Source organism: Mastigoproctus giganteus, chromosome 5 (genome assembly GCF_048544385.1).
Source record: "Mastigoproctus giganteus isolate SK-2022 chromosome 5, ASM4854438v1, whole genome shotgun sequence".
NCBI classification, from domain to species: domain Eukaryota; kingdom Metazoa; phylum Arthropoda; class Arachnida; order Uropygi; family Thelyphonidae; genus Mastigoproctus; species Mastigoproctus giganteus.
Window position 1 is genome coordinate 234,274,057 of NC_143579.1, and position 17,485 is coordinate 234,291,541.

General features: G+C 36.2%; 1 protein-coding gene across 1 annotated transcript in view; it reads left to right on the forward strand.

Annotated features, from left to right (window-relative positions):
* Positions 1-4,864, forward strand: part of LOC150086288 (SRSF protein kinase 3-like) — a 406,569-nt gene extending 401,705 nt beyond the window's left edge. The window contains exon 15 of the mRNA XM_090374450.1: positions 3,997-4,864. Within this exon, the coding sequence (XP_090230576.1) occupies positions 3,997-4,181 (185 nt within the window). The 3' untranslated portion in view covers positions 4,182-4,864. The remainder of the gene's footprint in view (positions 1-3,996) is intronic.
* The last annotated feature ends 12,621 nt before the right edge of the window (positions 4,865-17,485 follow it).

Consider the following 17,485-nt stretch of genomic DNA (forward strand, 5'->3'; position numbering starts at 1 on the left):
GTGCTCTCAAAATATTCCAAAATGAGCATTTGCAACCTTTATACAACAGTTTTGGTAAACACAGCAATTATGGCCGAAATGTTATCAGAAGCCCTCAGTTTGCTTCAGTTTATTATTTTAAATGGAACACAAAATGAAACGTTTGCAGGTGCAAACTAATATTTAGTCGAACCGCCTCTGGCCCTGATGACAGCAGCAGCACACTGTCGACACGTTGACAAGATCAATTTCTGAAGATAATCAACTTATAGTTCGTGGTTCCAAACACAAATTATAGCTTCTCGGTGTTCACGAAGGGCCTTTGATTTCTTTCTAGCAAACTCAGATTTCACGCAATGTCTTCAGTTCCCTATAGGAGTTCAGGTGGATGAAGCACTTACCAACTATTCAGGTTGTAGTCTAGTTGCTGCTATATTCACTGATAATTCTGGCACTTCTGTATCTTCTATAATCATTCCTGATCAGCTTGTCTTGGAACTTCAGGTGGTTCCTGTGTTGCATTCTGAATAATAGAAAGGGTGCAAGAATATTTGCTGATGCTATCGAGGCAGTGTTAGGTGGGTCGGAAAACTGCTAGCTTGGGGGGAGACAAAGACCAATAGATTGACAGTAGCCACCGGCAGAGGTGAAAGAGATTCTTGCACTGCTTCTATTAGAATGAGCAGAAGCCTGAAAAACAAGATGCATGGTATTTCAGAGACTGCTGGGAGCCATTGTGGTACAAGTAAACACATGGGTTGTGTTAGGGTAGCTAAGAATAGAAACAGGTGCAGGTATACTTGTGTGTACACCAATGCTAGGAGTTTAGTAAATGAATTTGATGAATTTGAAGTATTGCTCAAAACATCAAAGGCAGATATTGTTGGGATATCAGAGACGTGGTGTCACAAAGATATAAGGGATGTAGAACTGCAATTTGGGGAGTACAACGTCTACAGAAAGGATAGACAGGATAGGAAGGGGGGAGGGGTTATGCTATTAGTTAAGAAACACATAAAAACCAAGGAAGTGAAGCCAGTCGACATCGCTGGACAGTGCAGTGTTGAGTCAGTTTGGTGTGACATAAGCATTGGGAGATCAAAATTGAGAGTAGGAGTGTGCTATAGGAGGAGAAGCTGTTGAAGATAAACACAAGAAAGGCAACCGGGGTGGATGGGATCTATCCAGTTATATTAAAGGAGGCAGCAAAGGAAGTAAGCAAACCGTTAGCCATAATTATGAGAGCTTCCTTGGACTCAGGGGAGGTACCCATAGACTGGAAATGTGCAAATGTGACCCCAATTCACAAAGGAGGATCAAAGGCTGACACAAGTAATTATAGACCTGTGAGCTTAACTTCTGTTCCAGGAAAATTAATGGAGGCACTGGTTAAAGAAGCACTGCAGGATCATTTAGACAAGACTTCAGTTATAGCTCAGACACAGCCTGGTTTTGTTAAGGGGAAGTCTTGCCTGACCAACTTGATTGGATACTATGATGCAGTCACAAAAGAACTGGATGCAGGGAATAACTTTGATATTATATACTTGGATCTTAGAAAGGCTTTTGATACTGTTGCACATGGAAGACTGCTACACAAATTGGAGCAGTGTGACATTGGAGGCAAATGGCTGCTATGGATAAAGGGGTGGTTGAGGGGGAGAAGACAGAGAGTGGTAATCAATGGACACTGCTCATCGTGGACTAATGTTATTAGTGGAGTCCCTCAGGGCTCAGTGTTGGGTCCATTATTGTTTTCTGTATTTATAAATGATATTGATGATGGTATATCAAGCTTAATGTCAAAGTTTGCAGACGATACAAAGGTTGGCAGGGTTGTCAAGGACACTACTGACACTATGCTGCTGCAACAGGATCTGGAAAGGTTGAGCAGATGGGCTGAGAGGTGGCAAATGAAGTTTAACATTGACAAATGTAAAGTACTACACATGGGAAACAGCAACCCCAGAGCAACGTATCAACTCTGTGGTACTACACTGACAGTAGTAGAGAATGAAAGGGACTTGGGGGTGGTTGTGCAGGCAGATATGAAGTTCCCTGAGCAGTGCAGACGGGCTGCAAGAGTAGCTCATGGAGTATTGTCAATGATATACAGGAATTTTTCCAGCAGGGATAAGGAGGTGATTATTCCATTGTATAAGACAATGGTCAGGCCACACCTAGAGTACTGTATACAGGTCTGGAGGCCTCATTTCAAGAAGGATGTAGAGCTGCTGGAACGAGTACAGAGAAGGGCAACAAGATTAGTGAATGGAACAAAGGGGTGCTCTTACGAAGAAAGGCTTAAGTTTTGCAAATTACAGTGTCTGGAGACTAGGCACCAGCGAGGTGATCTGATAGAGGTGTATAAAGCCTTGAATGGTTTAAGCATGCTCAATGCTGATGGGATTCTTCCTCTAGCTCAGAAAAATCACCTGAGAGGGCATGAATTCAAATTGAGGAAAGACAGATGTAGGATAGACGTGCGGAAATTTGCCTTTAGCCAGCGGGTGGTTGGTTGGTGGAACAGACTTCCATCCCTTGTGGTGGAGGTTGATAGCTTAAATAAGTTTAAGGCTCGGCTGGACAGGTATTTTGAACGAACAGAGGGGTGAAGTGGAAGTGGGGTTTTTTTTTTTTTTTTTTTTTGCTGATGCTGCATAAGCTTGCTTTCTTGCATCAAATGCCTCTACTAATGCTAATTTCCTCGGCTGTTGCAAATCTGTGACCTTTCTTTAAATTGCTTTTAGCTCGAAGGAAAAACACTCACACACGCGAACAGCAACTTACAGGGTTAATCTGCTGGGTATGCTGATTGGGGAGACGTCTTGAAGTCTTGTAAAAGTTTTTTTAATCAAATGGAAACGCTGGATATGTGCATGGGGAATTGTTATGATTTAAGTGCCAATTCCATGAAAACTACCTTGCACTCACCATAGAACTGTTTTGTATTATACTTAGTTTACTGTTTGACCTTTTTTTTTTTTTTTTTTTTTTTTGCCTCAGATAATACAGAATAGAGCCTTCTTTTCTAGTTTTAATCATGCACTTATGATTTGTCATCAATAAAAATGGAAGAAAAAGAATGTGGGTCAGCACATTGGCAAAGTTACCAATGTGCACAAACTCTCAACTCTGTAATCATCAGTGAGGATGCAGGGCATGAACTTGGCTGAAACATTGCATTTCCAAACTTTTCATTAAAATCGATTGATGTGAGGAATACCAATTTCACTAGCAACTTTGCAGATAGTTAAACAGTCACTCCTGGTAAAATAATGAATATGAATGGTTGAATCAATGATTTTTGTAGTTGAATGATGACCAGAGATATAAGAAACAAATATCATAATCTTTGACGAACAATTGGCCCTCTTTTAACTTTGCAAGCCACTGAAAAGCCTTTGATTGAATGACACACAGCTGTTTTTAACTTTTTGTGGGGTTTCAGTTGCACTTTTCCCTAATTTGAAACAATATTTTGATACAAATTTGCCATATTACTCATTTTAAAATTTGAAAAAAAAAATAAAAAACACATGAAGCACCTTCTATTCAATATGCATTAATTCAAATTGACTGCAGATAAATAGGTGAGTCTTATATTACTATATCTTGATACACATATGTATATACATATATCAGTTATAGCATTACTTTTAAGGAAACGAAAACTGCCTAGGTTAGTAATTATTGCATTTGCCTACATTTTAATACCACATTGATAATTTTATAAAACTAATTAGGAATGTGTGTTAGTAACACTATATTGCAACATGAATATTGTTTTATAATGACTTAACAATTATAAAGGAAAGTGGCCCTTTGATAATTTTATACTCTGCTAAGAAAACTTTCATTTTGGTGGCAAGGTTTCTTCAGTTTGATTTGTGCTATTTATAAAACTATTTCACTTCCTTTATAATGTTTAAGCTTTGAAATTTTTATTTCTCATGTAGCTTATTGATAATTTTTGCCATTTAATTTTATTGATGTTACCAGTTATTTCTTTTGTAGGTGAGTTGAGGCATATCACAAAACTGAAACCTTGGGGCCTATATGATGTATTAGCCGAAAAATATGAATGGGATCCATCAGAAGCTCAAGCATTTACAGATTTTCTATTACCTATGTTAGCATTTGATCCTAATGAGAGAGCCAAGGCATCTGATTGTCTGAAGCACCCCTGGATAAATTCATGACTGCCACAAACTGATTAGGTTTTTCTTTTCTAATGAAAATATCTACTTGCATCTTCTGGCTTTAATACCAGTGGAATGCAGTATGCCTCTGACAAGCAGTTTACTAGATTTATTTCATTCAGAAGATGATCAGCTTGAGCAGACTCGTTTATTTTTCTCATACCTGACTAGACTTTATATACTGAACATTTTTGTTCAAAAAGTATTGACTTACCAGAGAAAAATTGGTTGCCGCATAAATTGGTAACATTAGATCTCATTGTATAGATAATACAAAATTTGATTCTTAATAGTTGTGTATTGTGCATCCCATTGTCCAGAAACTTTAAGCTTTAGCAACTAGAATCTTCCATTCTTGCAGTAACTTGACTATTATTTGAAAAAAGCTGCCCTGCAAATTTACGCTTCCTCTACCCCTGTGCTCCAGAGCTTGCACTCATCTCAGTTGTCTTCTGTTTAAAAAAACCATACCAATGAAAGTACATTACCTTTTACATGACCCTCTGGGACTCAGCATCATGCAGCATATTTAAGAGGATCTGACGCTGATTCTCTTGTATCATTATCCTGAGTTACGGATGGATGTTTTTAAATGTTGCCATAATTTGTATACAAGAAAACAGTCATGGAAATGTTAACTTATTTTTCAGTGGATATCTTTGTCCACAACTGTGTACATTCTGTAACAGATAACATTAGTACAGTGAAAAATAATGCACGTTTTTCAGTATGAAAAACTATAATTTGAATATGTTTGTATATCTTGGAATTCATTTTGTTTTGTTAATTAGAAATGATAGAGCACGAATATTGGTCTTATTTTCTTTTAAAATAAAAGACAAAATGATGTCAGGAAAATTTCTTTTGCTCTTTAGTTACCTTAGAGATGTTTGCAGAGATTCACACTACAATTGAACATTAAAAAGCAATGCACACAGTTTAAAATAATTTAATAACTTTAATCTGAGAAAACCATGTTATGTAAAATTAGACATTGCTCCTATTACTTCCCTAAGTTTGTATACTATATGCATTTGCTCTTTCATTTTATTGTACTCAGGATTGGTCTTATTTAAACATTGAGCTTCCAGGAAATTCTCTTTTGTAGATGGTGCAACACACCCTAAACTTTGTACTGTATTGTATGCTGTTAAATATATACTTATCTGAGTACAAGTCATCTTGTAGATAAATTTTGTATATTAGAATCCTTACGTTTCTTTTCTTTTCTTTTTTTTTTTTTTCATCTTCTTGAACCACACATATAAGTTTTAAATTTATAAGCATTTTGGAACTTACTGAACAAAAAATGATCATCTGTTACATAAAAATGACTGTGCTCACTGTTAACTTATGTATATTTTTAGAATTATGCTCTGTTTTCCAGTTGATTACATAGTTACAACCAAAGACATACATATGTTAGTGGTGCTGTTGCTTTAATTTGAGGGGGGGCGGGGAGTGCAACCAACTCACTTGTTGCCAAAGACTGTGTACATGATATTTAGTTTAATGAAGCTTAATGAATTGCCTCTAATTACCATTTTTATTATTTTTTTTCCTGTAGTAACATCAGTTTGTATCTGGTAAAATTCCTTGTATTGCCTCTTAAGCTGGTTTCAGCTTCGTGTAAAAAATACTGAACTAAGGAATTTTAATAGGTTGCAGTTGTAGGTTGTAAGGCAAATATCACCTTATTGCATTTTACTGCTGTCTCTATCTCTTCATGTCAGTCTCATATTTATTGTCGCTCCATTTTAATTACAGATTTTAAAATTACCTTAAACTGAGTTTCAGTGTCTTGTAAATGGCTTGCAAATTTTTGTATCATATACTGTGCTTTTGCTGTTCTTCTGAGTTGGAAGTGGTGAACACCTTAAACCTGATTGCCATGAAACAGGTTTTGTGATGTAGGATTTGGTGGATTTCGATAAAATCTGTTAATGCGGTATGTGTGTTTTTTTTTTTAAATAAACTTTGAAATTTCAATGCTAAATCCATACATTAAGGCATCACATTTTTTTTTTTATAGAAATTATATCAACAAACCAGTTATGTCATTTAAACTGGACTCAAAAACCATTCTGAATTATTGTCATCGTGTTATCAAGTGCACAATGATTTTTCTGAAAAAAAAAATGCTTTTATAATTCTAGTTTTTTGTTGATGGTAGAGAGAAAGGCACAACTATAAGCATGTTTGTTGTAACTTAATTTGTAAATATGAAGTGTGTGCGTGTATGTATATATGCACATACATATACATAATATCCAACAAAGTAGCATAGGTTATTAGTAATATATTGATAAATATTATGTTTAAACAACTTTGTTGGCACAAGTGACAATACAGCACTTTCTATGAAAAGAATGTGGTGGGAAAGTATAATCTATGGTAGATGGCAGTTATAGGTTATATTTCCATTGTACAGTTGTTGAGCAGGATTCGGCTTACATGGGAATTTTAAGCAAACTGTAGCAAGTATACTCTTAAAATGATCCTAAAATTTTATAATTGTAAACAGTAAAGTGGGATATATGAATGTTTATTTTACAAGTGATAATGAGAACAGCACGTGATTCATTCATCACAGCCACTCAGTTAAAGATTAGCAGAAAAAGGTTAACAAATTATTAAACTTTGTGAAAGTTAACTTTTTTGCATTCTGGGTGTGAAATATTTACTCTGTCATTGGGTTCACCTGGATAATACTGGAATACACACATGCAAAACTTGATTTGTGCCAAGAGGCTGAATTTTCCGAGTGGTTTCCATATGTTATAGATCAGAGTCCATCATTGTCATCTTTTAGGATAATTACCTAATGGCCATCTGTTGTAATAATGTTATATTCCTTTGTGTCCATAGATTTAGATTTATTGAAATTGCATGTATAACAGTTAATTTTAATTACCTCTGATATGCATTTAACCTGTCAGTAGTATGCCCCGTTTTGTAACAACAGTGAAATCATTTACTGATATGATATCATGTTATACAAGTGATAAGATTTTTACCTTAATATTTAAAAAAAAAAAAAAAAGTATTCACTTTTTTTGAATTATGCCTGGAGTGTGCTAATTCTTGACCTTTTACCATGAAACTACAGTGCTTATTAATTTTATTTAATTTTTTAATTGAAAATTTTTCAAACATGTTTTTTTGGCTACTAAAGATACACATTAGTGTTAATAGAAAAAAATCTTTATTAATTATTATATACTTACGTTTTCAGAAAAATGTTGGTAACATAAAATAGAAACATGAAACAAAAAATAAAACATGTTATATGTTTTAAATGTTTTATTTAAAAAAAAAAATTAATTTGCTGAAAATTGCAAAAAATACATTTTAAATATAAATAGAAATATCATTCTGTCTTCCATATTCCAGTTTAGAACACTGTTAAGTGCATAAAATTTCAACCATGCATGTGCTTTCTTGTTTCTTTTTTTTTTCCCCCTCTTTTTTTTTTTTTTTTTTTTTTTTTTTGTATGAAAATCAACTACACAAAGTTATTAGACCCTACACTAAGTACTGTACGTGGGTTGAAGATTTAAAAAATGAAAAAAGATACTTGTTGACATTAGACTTTAATTTCTGTAGATTGTAATTTTCAGAAAATTCGGGTGAAGTTAGGTTGTTCCTGAAAATGGAAGTTGAAGGAATAAATGAGGAAGAAGAAAAGTTGATTCTGTGAGTTTAAGTTGGACAATAAAAGGATGCTGACCGTTTTGCAGCATGTAGTCAGACTGGTTTGGAAGAGAGGGGGAATTGTAGAAGCAAATTAAAAACAGTGATGATGGAAGTATCTATAGAAAAGTCATGCATCAGAAACAGAATGTCTTTAACTCATAGAGGTTCTGTTCCTGCTATGAACTATACTCTATGAGACAGAGAGTAGAAGAGTCTCTCTACTTTCTATGTCATAGATTGAGAGTGGAGAAACTTTGTAAGCGATAGTTCATTAATTAACCTTAATGCTCTCTTTAAATGGAATCGGAAGTCTGAAAGAGGTTATATGGGCATTGCCCCCGATATGGGAACGATATTCCATGGTAGGATGGATTTGAGATTTGTACAGAGTGAGCAGCTGTTTGGAAGAAAAGAAATGCTGAGAGAGAAAGAACAGGAACATATCAAGAAATTGCATCAGGCTGTTCGGAATTCTTCTCACATCCTTTCGCCAGAAGACCACGGGAAGCATTGAATGGCATGTACTGGGAATGGTGAGAGGTAGTTTACCAAGATCATCAATACAAGAGTTAGAAGAAAAATACACCTTTATCTTTAGCTGAGGTGGAAATAGAACCTTTGGTTTTAACAGAGGTGGGAGCAGAGATTAGCATTATTAGAGGCACACGATGCAAGAAGGCAAGCTTATGCAGCATCAGCCAAAAAAAAAGCTTTGATTTCACCCCTCCATTCGTTCCAAATACCTGTCCAGCTCGGCCTTAAATTTATTTAGGCTATCTAACTTCCACAACAAAAGATAGAAGTCTGTTCCACCAATCAGCTACCCGCTGGCTAAAGGCAAACTTCCGCACATCTATCCTACAACTGTCTTTCCTCAGTTTGAATTTATGCCCTCAAGATGGGCAAAAGTTGTGGCTGATGGCTTTGGCAAGAGACCAGAATGCTTAATCACCATTTGGACAAGAAGCAAGTTTTCTACTTTTAGCTTGTTCAAAATCTAGTTTAACCTGATTAATAATTTACAATTGTTGAGAGCTTTGGTGTAGGCAGAAAATGAAGCTGGAAATTTATGCAAGCCAGTTGCGATATGCAGCATTTTTAACTTGAATATCCTTAGTGCATTTATTGGGAAACCAAGGTTTAGATAAAGGATGAGAGTTTTTAAGGTGGAGTGTGGAATAAAGGATTTCATCCCTACAAGAATAATTTCGCTCACACGATCTGAGCAAACATTGACATCAGACGATTAAAAAAAGTCCAAATAAGGAAAGGAAGAATAGAAATCTCACAGATCACCCCATTTTGCATTCTTGTAATTCAAACTACAAGAAGGTGAGAATTACCACAATAGAAAGGCTCTGTTGGAGAAGTCATCATTACCAAGATCACTACCTCAAATCACCAAGTTGTGATCTGAGGTAGCTTGCGGACCACTCACCTCGACCATGTACTAGGAAAGGTTGTTCATGAGAAAAAGATCAAGAGTGCTGTCTGTGTTATTAGGATTGTCTGGTATTATGGTAGGTAAATGGACAATCTGTGAGAGATCATTAGGAATTTCAAAAGCCACAGCATCTCAACCAGTTGGTCCTTGTGACTGGAAAACGGAAGCAAGCTGGAGTTGTGAGTATTAAAATCAACAAACGAAAATTAACGCACTATTAGGAAAGTTGGACTGGAGAAAGTCAGAATTCAAAGAAAGGAAGTACAAAGAGTTCCAAATGATTAGTGGAATTGGGAGAACAATAGAGGCAGCTGATGAATTTGACAGAATGGGATAGAAAGATTTTAAGCCAATGAAGATCGAAAAGAGGACCTTGGTTTTTCTTATATTTATTCTTGTGTATTTAAATATTTTTAAAAAAACATATGTATTCAATACTATTGGTTGCTTCTATTTTCAGATTTATTTCAAATCTGAAAAAAGAAGAGAGAGAGAGAGAGAGAGAGAGAGTATTGGATTTCATTTTCCCCTGTTACAATCTGAAAACAATAATAAATCTTAGAAAACAACTAAGGTAAGCTGTAGATGTTTATTGAACTTGTTATAGAAGAGAAACAAGTATCCTGAAACTATAAACAAGCACAGCATTAGCACATGTGTATACCATGCCACACTTCAAGCAAAAAGCCAGATAGTTGCAAAGATGGTTGGCAGGTTGTCTCATGCAATTCCTGTGTGAAACCATAAAAAAAATCACTTCAGAAACTACTGCAGTGAAAGTTTGAGTGTGCTTAGAAAAGTAGGGAAATTTCAGATTTTTAATCGTTGATTAACAGTTAACATGGGAAGGATGTTATTTTTGAGGGCCCTTATCAGTTGACCCACCTGCTATTGGATTAAGTTTGTGGAGGAATTAATTGCACAAAACTTCAGCATTACTCCAACACATCAAATTAAGCCAAATATTTTATGGAAAACTCTTTGAAATTAGCATATTCCAATGAGAAAATAAATTCTATTAATTCTGCCTGTGTAATGAATGTTATAAATCTGAAATAGTAACATAAAATCATTCATTTTGTGCCCTTTTTTTCTGTGGTTTTTGTGACATTCATTATACAAAAATTATGGATGATTGGTTAGTTGGTATTAATGGGGGTTTATGGGCACAAGGGCAACTAAGACCAAATTCTATCTGTATGCATGACTGAAATACAAAATGATGGTAATACATTGCTTCATATGCCCATCTTTTATCATGATGATTATTTTTCTTGTGCCTTTTAATTTTCTTTATGCTTTTGTTGGTCTTTTTTGCAAATTTATGCCTGCTAAATTCATTGGGGGGTGGAGGATTGCCATGTATTCCAATTGATATTATAAGTCATGCATAACTCATCTAACTATGTCAGCCCCCACCCCTTGGAAGCATTAGTTTTAGCACCATGGTACGCACTACGTGTCAGAATAGCATTCTGGCCTCTTTTGGTAATGTAGAATACTGTTGTTATATCTTCCTGGAATGCAAATGCACTGGAGTTAGCTTAACTGGTTTACTGATCATGCCTATAAACTCTACTGGAATTTCCCTTGTTTTCTGTGATGGGCAAGTCGTGAACTTTGAAAAGCTTTTGGGTAGTGAAAAACATGCTATTATGATAAAAAAAAAAATTGAGTTTCACTATATGAACTCTACTTAGTTGAATGCAGTGGAGTAATGGAGTAAATGAACAACAGTATAAATGTACAAAAAAAAAGCAGCACATACAAGACTAAAGAAGACACTATTAAGAAGGTATGAAAAGTAACAGCTACTAATCCCCCGACCAAAGAATGACCAGGATTAAATATTTTCCTTCAGGGCCTCTCAGACAATTTAATACTACTGCCAGGTTAATATGGAGGTTTAAACTGTAAACATTAGTCACTTTAGCCAAATTAAAATGCTCAACTTGCACTTGTAAAAACATTCTAATATGAAAAGTAACTTATTTTCTGCTTAGTGTATTTTAAATAATAATTTTGTATTTTGAAAGTATTTTATATGATGTGGCTTAGAATTTTCAGATAAGGAGATTCTAAACTTTTAAGGAATTTCATTCTGGTATTGATAAGTTTTTTTTTTTTGGCAGGATGTCTCCAATTTTTAGAGGTTCATAGCTTCTTTATATACTGTAGGTGCTTTTTCACATGTGACCATTTTTCTGCTGGTCGTGTGGGCATAACTTGGAGTAATTTTTTATTAAACTGCATATTTCTACTCAATTTAGTACAACTCTTTAAATATGAAATTATTATAACCTATTATTAAGTTAATTTCATTGGATTATCTAAGGTTAAAAATAGAACTTAGATCTTGCTTATTGAAATGTGATGATATTCTCCACTTCTTAAGCAGGGTGAATTAAGCTGAATAGCATAATTATTGTATTTTCATGCATTAACACTGCAGTATGTTAATTTAAGTTTATAGTGTTTTTATTTGAAAAATAACTCACTCATGCCCAAAGTCAAATGTCTTATCTTAAACTCATGTTTAGTTTGGACTCTTGTTGGCTAAACTGCTCTTGGATGTAAATACTCATCTTATACTAAATATATTTTTTAGTAATTTGACTTGAGATTTCTTAGTAAATCATTTCTTTCATATGTTAATGAAGCAGTTCTTTCTTTCCTTCCTTCCTTCCTTCCTTCTTTCTTTCAGGAGGAGGCCACAATCATATAAGTTGGTAAGTATATGCAAAAGGAAGCATTTCATAAAAATGCCCTGTTTTAGCAACACTATCTTCACACTTGATTTTATTAATATTGAGTTTGGACTTACTAAACAAAAGAGTTTGTTTAGCTGATGGTAACCCCACTGTAGTAAAATGTTAATAAAAAATGCATAATAATCCAGAAAACTCATATTAAATGAAATGTAGATACCAGCTATACTGGATGAAATTGATTAAAATAATATAAAACTACAGTACAATAAAATCAAATAATAAATAGATGAAAAATAATAAAATAACATGCCTGCAGAAGGTCTTTTGGGCAGAGAATCTAACTATACACTGTCCTTGGTTATTATTAGGTTACAGTGTAATAAACATTCCTAATATATGAGGGGGACAACGGGTCAAATCCCCCCCCCACACACACATACAGGAATATCACTTTTTGCTGTAGTCTTAGTTCAATGAATCCTTTGAAGGAAAAGGGGGGGGGTGAAATGTTTTGCTGTATTTGTATATCAAGTTGCACTTGGTAATTGGGAGTCTAAAACGCAGATTGAACTTGATATTCAGGTGATACTCAAGTCAAGTGGACCGAATTTTGGCAAAGTCCAATTGTTCTGTGATGGTGCAAATCCTCTTTTTGCACCGTCACAATGGTGGGACTGTTAGTAACCCTGGGTATAATCCCCATGTGCAGTCCTGAAATACAGCACCTAGCATACTGAAGGCCACCCAGGTGTGAACCAACATAAGCAAGTCAAGGTGTGGCATCCACACCACATGGACTGCAGCCTCTGTGTTACCAGACAATAGCAGATGACTCTCATCAGCCAGTGCAATACCACCACTTTTCTTATTGAGGCTTGAAGCGATGGAACCCATGTTTAGTCTCCAGAAGAAAGCTCTGCAGCCCCCCCATCTCTTCCATCATGCTGTATGATTGTTATCTTTTGAGGTTATGATGAATATCATGGCGAGATCCAATTCCTTTTATTTCAAGGATACAGCTCTAAAACGGTTTGCATGCTGGCTGCTAGATAGTCCACCAGACTGAACCTATTGGTACCTTTTTAGGAGGCTTCCGGATCAGCTAGTGTATAATCTCTTTTCCTCTACTCTGCCAGATAGTGACTGGAAGGAGTGTGTATGGGGGGACATTGTCAAGGCCACGTTAAGTCAAGGAGCTGGATATATGCTTACCTGTATATGCCATTTCCAGAAATTTTGTTACTTCATACAGCTGGCCCCCACCTTTTCTTACTACTGAATACACTATGAATTATCAAATTAATAGAGCACACTTATCTGCGAAAAGATCTGAAATTCCGAAACACTTCTTTAATTTCACAAACGTACATGGCCTCAGTTCCAATCTCAATAATGTCCATTTCCACTTACAGTCTGCCAAAAATCATGCACTTTCTGACACAAACCCAATTACTGGTTGATTTAACCCACTTCTCATCTCAGTTGTCCTAATTATTTGTTGTATGATTCCTTTTGCTTAAAAGGTGCTACTTGTGCATATGTCTGCTCTGATATTCCCTGTCATAGACAATAAATTTTAAATCTTCTTTTTTCAGTCATCTCTGGCTTAAAATCTCTCTACACATTCTGTCAGATTCATCTGTTGCCTCTATCATTCTTCCAACTTCACTAATCACTAGGAACTCTTTGGCACCTCCGTAGCTAGGTGGGCAGGAGCAGCAGTGCGTAGCACACACTTCTTGATTAGACTGGGGTTCGAGCCCTTGACCACCAAATATGGAGGGTGTGGAAAGGTCAGGAAATGACCACCGCATATCCCCGGAGCAATATGGTCTTAGTTGCTAATGCTCCTAAAAACCAAACAACAACAACTTGGAACGTTTTGACTTCCACTCTTTGAAACTTGACCTTCTCCAGTCCAACTTTCCTAACACTGAAGTAATTTTCCTTGGTGATTTTAATGTTTATAATTCCAGCTGGTCATGAAGCCAAGGCTTTGCAATTACTAATGGCATTGCACAAATTCTTCACTTACCTACCAGACAATGCTAAACATACTTGATCTTTTTCTCACAAACAACCCTTCTAAGTACATGGGTGAGGTGAGTGGTCCTCTAGGCACCTAAGATCACAACTTGGTAACAGTCTCTTCTCCACTAGAACCTTTCTCTCATGGTCATTTCCAACCTTGTGTTGTTTGGCATTTCAAGAAGGCAAAATAAGATGATCTGTTAGATATCTTTCCTTCGTTTCCTTGGTAATTTTACTGTTTCGGATCTTCTGACGTCATCATTTTTGTGTCAGTGAAATTATCCACCTTAAAATGTTCTTTATCTGAACCTTGGTTTTCCAGTAAATGTGTTAATGCTGTTCAGGATAAGAAGGTTGCATATCGCAATTGGCTTGTATCCATATGTCCAGGTTCATATTCTGCCTACACCAAAGCTCGCAACAATTGTACTGCAGTTTTTAATTAGTCCAAACTAGATTTCAAACAGGCTAAGAGTAGAAAACTTGCTTCTTGTCCAAATGGTAGTCAAACATTCTGGTCTCTTACCAAAGCTATTGGTCACAAATTTTTTGCCCATCTCTATTCCCACCTCTGTCAAAATGACATGGTTCTATTGCTACTTCAACCAAAGATAAAGCTGACCCACTAGCATTCTACTTTACATATAATCCCTGTATTGTTGATCTTGGTAAATCACCTCCTACCATTCCCACTACACTCTATTCAGTGCCTCCTGTGGTCTTCCATCAAAAGGATGTCAGAAGAATTTTAAACAGTCTTGATGCCAAGAAAACACGAGATCTTGATGGTATTTCTCCACTTGTTCTCGAAACCTGTGCCCCTGTGCTTACTCCTGTTCTGTGTTGCCTTTTTTCACTCTCTTATTCCACAAGTGTTTTCCCTTCAGCTTATAAATTTGCTCATATTCAGCTGGTTTCTAAAAAGAGTGAAAAAGTAACAGAGAAATCTGTTAATCGTCACCTCTTAAACTGTGTAAAGCCTTCCATCTGATCAGTGTTGATCCACTTATGACACAAGGGGGGGTATCAAAAAGTTCATACCTTGACCTAGATAAAACATCAGTAGGAAGAAGCAGTTTTTAATATAAGTTGTCAACATATTCAAAAACTAACATGTGAAATTTCATTCCCGTAGGTGATCATACACCAGAGGTGGAGCCCAGAATCTGAGAAAGGATGCTATGGTCGACAAAGTGGAGTATTAACGAGTGATCAAGTTTTGCCTTTCTTGCCTTGCATTTGCAGGGCAAGAAAGCTCAAGAAATTGACAAAGAAATGAAAGCTGTGTATGGGCAGAATTGTCTATCCTATGACACTGTAAAAAAAGTGGAACTGGGAGTTCCAGTGAAGTCATACAAGTGTCTTTGATGAGCCAAGAGAAGGAAAGCTATCAACAACCACAGACGTTGAGACGGTTGCAAATGTTGAGCAGCTAGTGCTGAGTGACAGACGTTGAACAATTCATTTCATTGCAAATGCAGTGGGAATTAGTTATGGGACTCCCACAGCATTTTATCTGACCATCTGCACATATCTAAGGTCTCCACACAATGGATTCCAAGATTGCTGACACCTTTGTAGAAGCAATGTTCTCGCCAACTGTTGAATTTGTGTAATGCTTTGAACTGCTGCAGCACTCACCCTATTCTCCTGACCTAGCACCGTCAGACTTCTTGTTTCGAGAAATGAAGAAATCATTGCGTGGACACCACTTTGATTCATCTCAGGAAGTCATCAATGAAATGGAATCATCATTTCAGGCAAAAGTGTGGACTTTATGATCAAGGCATTAAACAACCAATCCATAGATGGGAGAAATGTGTTACTATATATGAAGAGTACATAGAAAAAGATTAAAGTTCCTGTGAAGTTTCACCTTTCTAGGGTTATTATTTCTAGGTAAGGCTACGAGCTTTTTGATACCCCCCCTCGTATACTGGCTTATGTTACCTATCTGTGCATAAATTCAGTGGAAATTTTTGATGAAACTCAAGCAGTTGTTCTTGATATTTGAAAGGCTTTTGATCATGTTTGGCATAAAAGTTTTCTAAATAAGATTCCATCTTATGGTTTGCCAGCTGTTTTATTGTAATTGGTGTCCAGTTTTCTCTCTGATTGCTAACTGCGGATGATGTGGGCTCACTCTCTTCTAACTTCTCCACTAATACAGGTGTTCTCAAGGTTCAGTCTTTCTCCCACGCTTTTCCTCTTATATATTAATTACCTTCTTTGATTGACTGGAAATTCTGTCCATAGTTTTTTCTGACGATGGCACATTCCATTCCACCTTCCAGTTTAAGAAACCTTGCCCTGCAAAAGCAGCTTCAACTTCTCGAATATCCACTACCAGTTCTTTAAATGCTGATCTCCAGGTAATTCTCCAGTGAGGCAAAGCTAACTTAGTTGATTTCAGTCCTTCTGAAACCCTTATTATCTCACAGAAAGGATTCTTCTGCTCCTGTGCTTATCTTTAATTTTACCCAGATTTCTAGACAAGATCACGAATCACTGTTAGGGATTACCCTGACTTCTACTCTCTCTTGGCATCAGCACATCACAAATATTGCTTATTCTGCTTCCTAAAAAACTGGGTTTTCTCTTTTGCTTGCAGCGTTACTTTTCTTTCAAACATCTGTTTACTCTGTACAAATCGCAAATCCACCTTGCCATGGAATGTTGTTCCCACATCTTGGGCAAAACCTCTCTCAAACTTATAGATTCCATTCAGAAGAGGGCTATTAGGTTAATTAATGGCCCATCTCTGACAAAGGCTCTCTATTTCATAGATGTTCTGCTTATGCTGCATGCCTTTTCTATAGATACTTTCATGGGCACTGCACCTCTGAATTGTCTTCTATAACTTCTGGTCTCTCTTCCCACATCTTGGGCAAAACCTCTCTCAAACTTATAGATTCCATTCAGAAGAGGGCTATTAGTGGCCCATCTCTGACAAAGGCTCTCTATTTCATAGATGTTCTGCTTATGCTGCATGCCTTTTCTATAGATACTTTCATGGGCACTGCACCTCTGAATAACTTCTGGTCTCTCTTCCAAACCAGTGTGAAACATGCTGCAACCAGTCAGCATCCTTTTACTGTCCAACTTCCAATCACATATCCAATTTTTTTTCTTCCTTGTTTATTCATTCAACTTCCGTTGTCTAGAACAACTCCCTTCATACATATTTCCTGATAATTACAATCTACGGAAATTCAAGTCTAATGTCAACAAGTTTCTTTTGTCATCTCAACCGTCAACCAATGCACAGTACAAATGACTATAGGTTCTAATACCTCTTGTGCTTGGGATTTTCATTTTAAAAAAAATTGAGTTGTGTTCATCTTGGCATGAACATATAGGTCAGAGAACTTTTACTTGCTCTTTTAACAATATTTTATCATTAGCTGCTTGTACCACTGTCA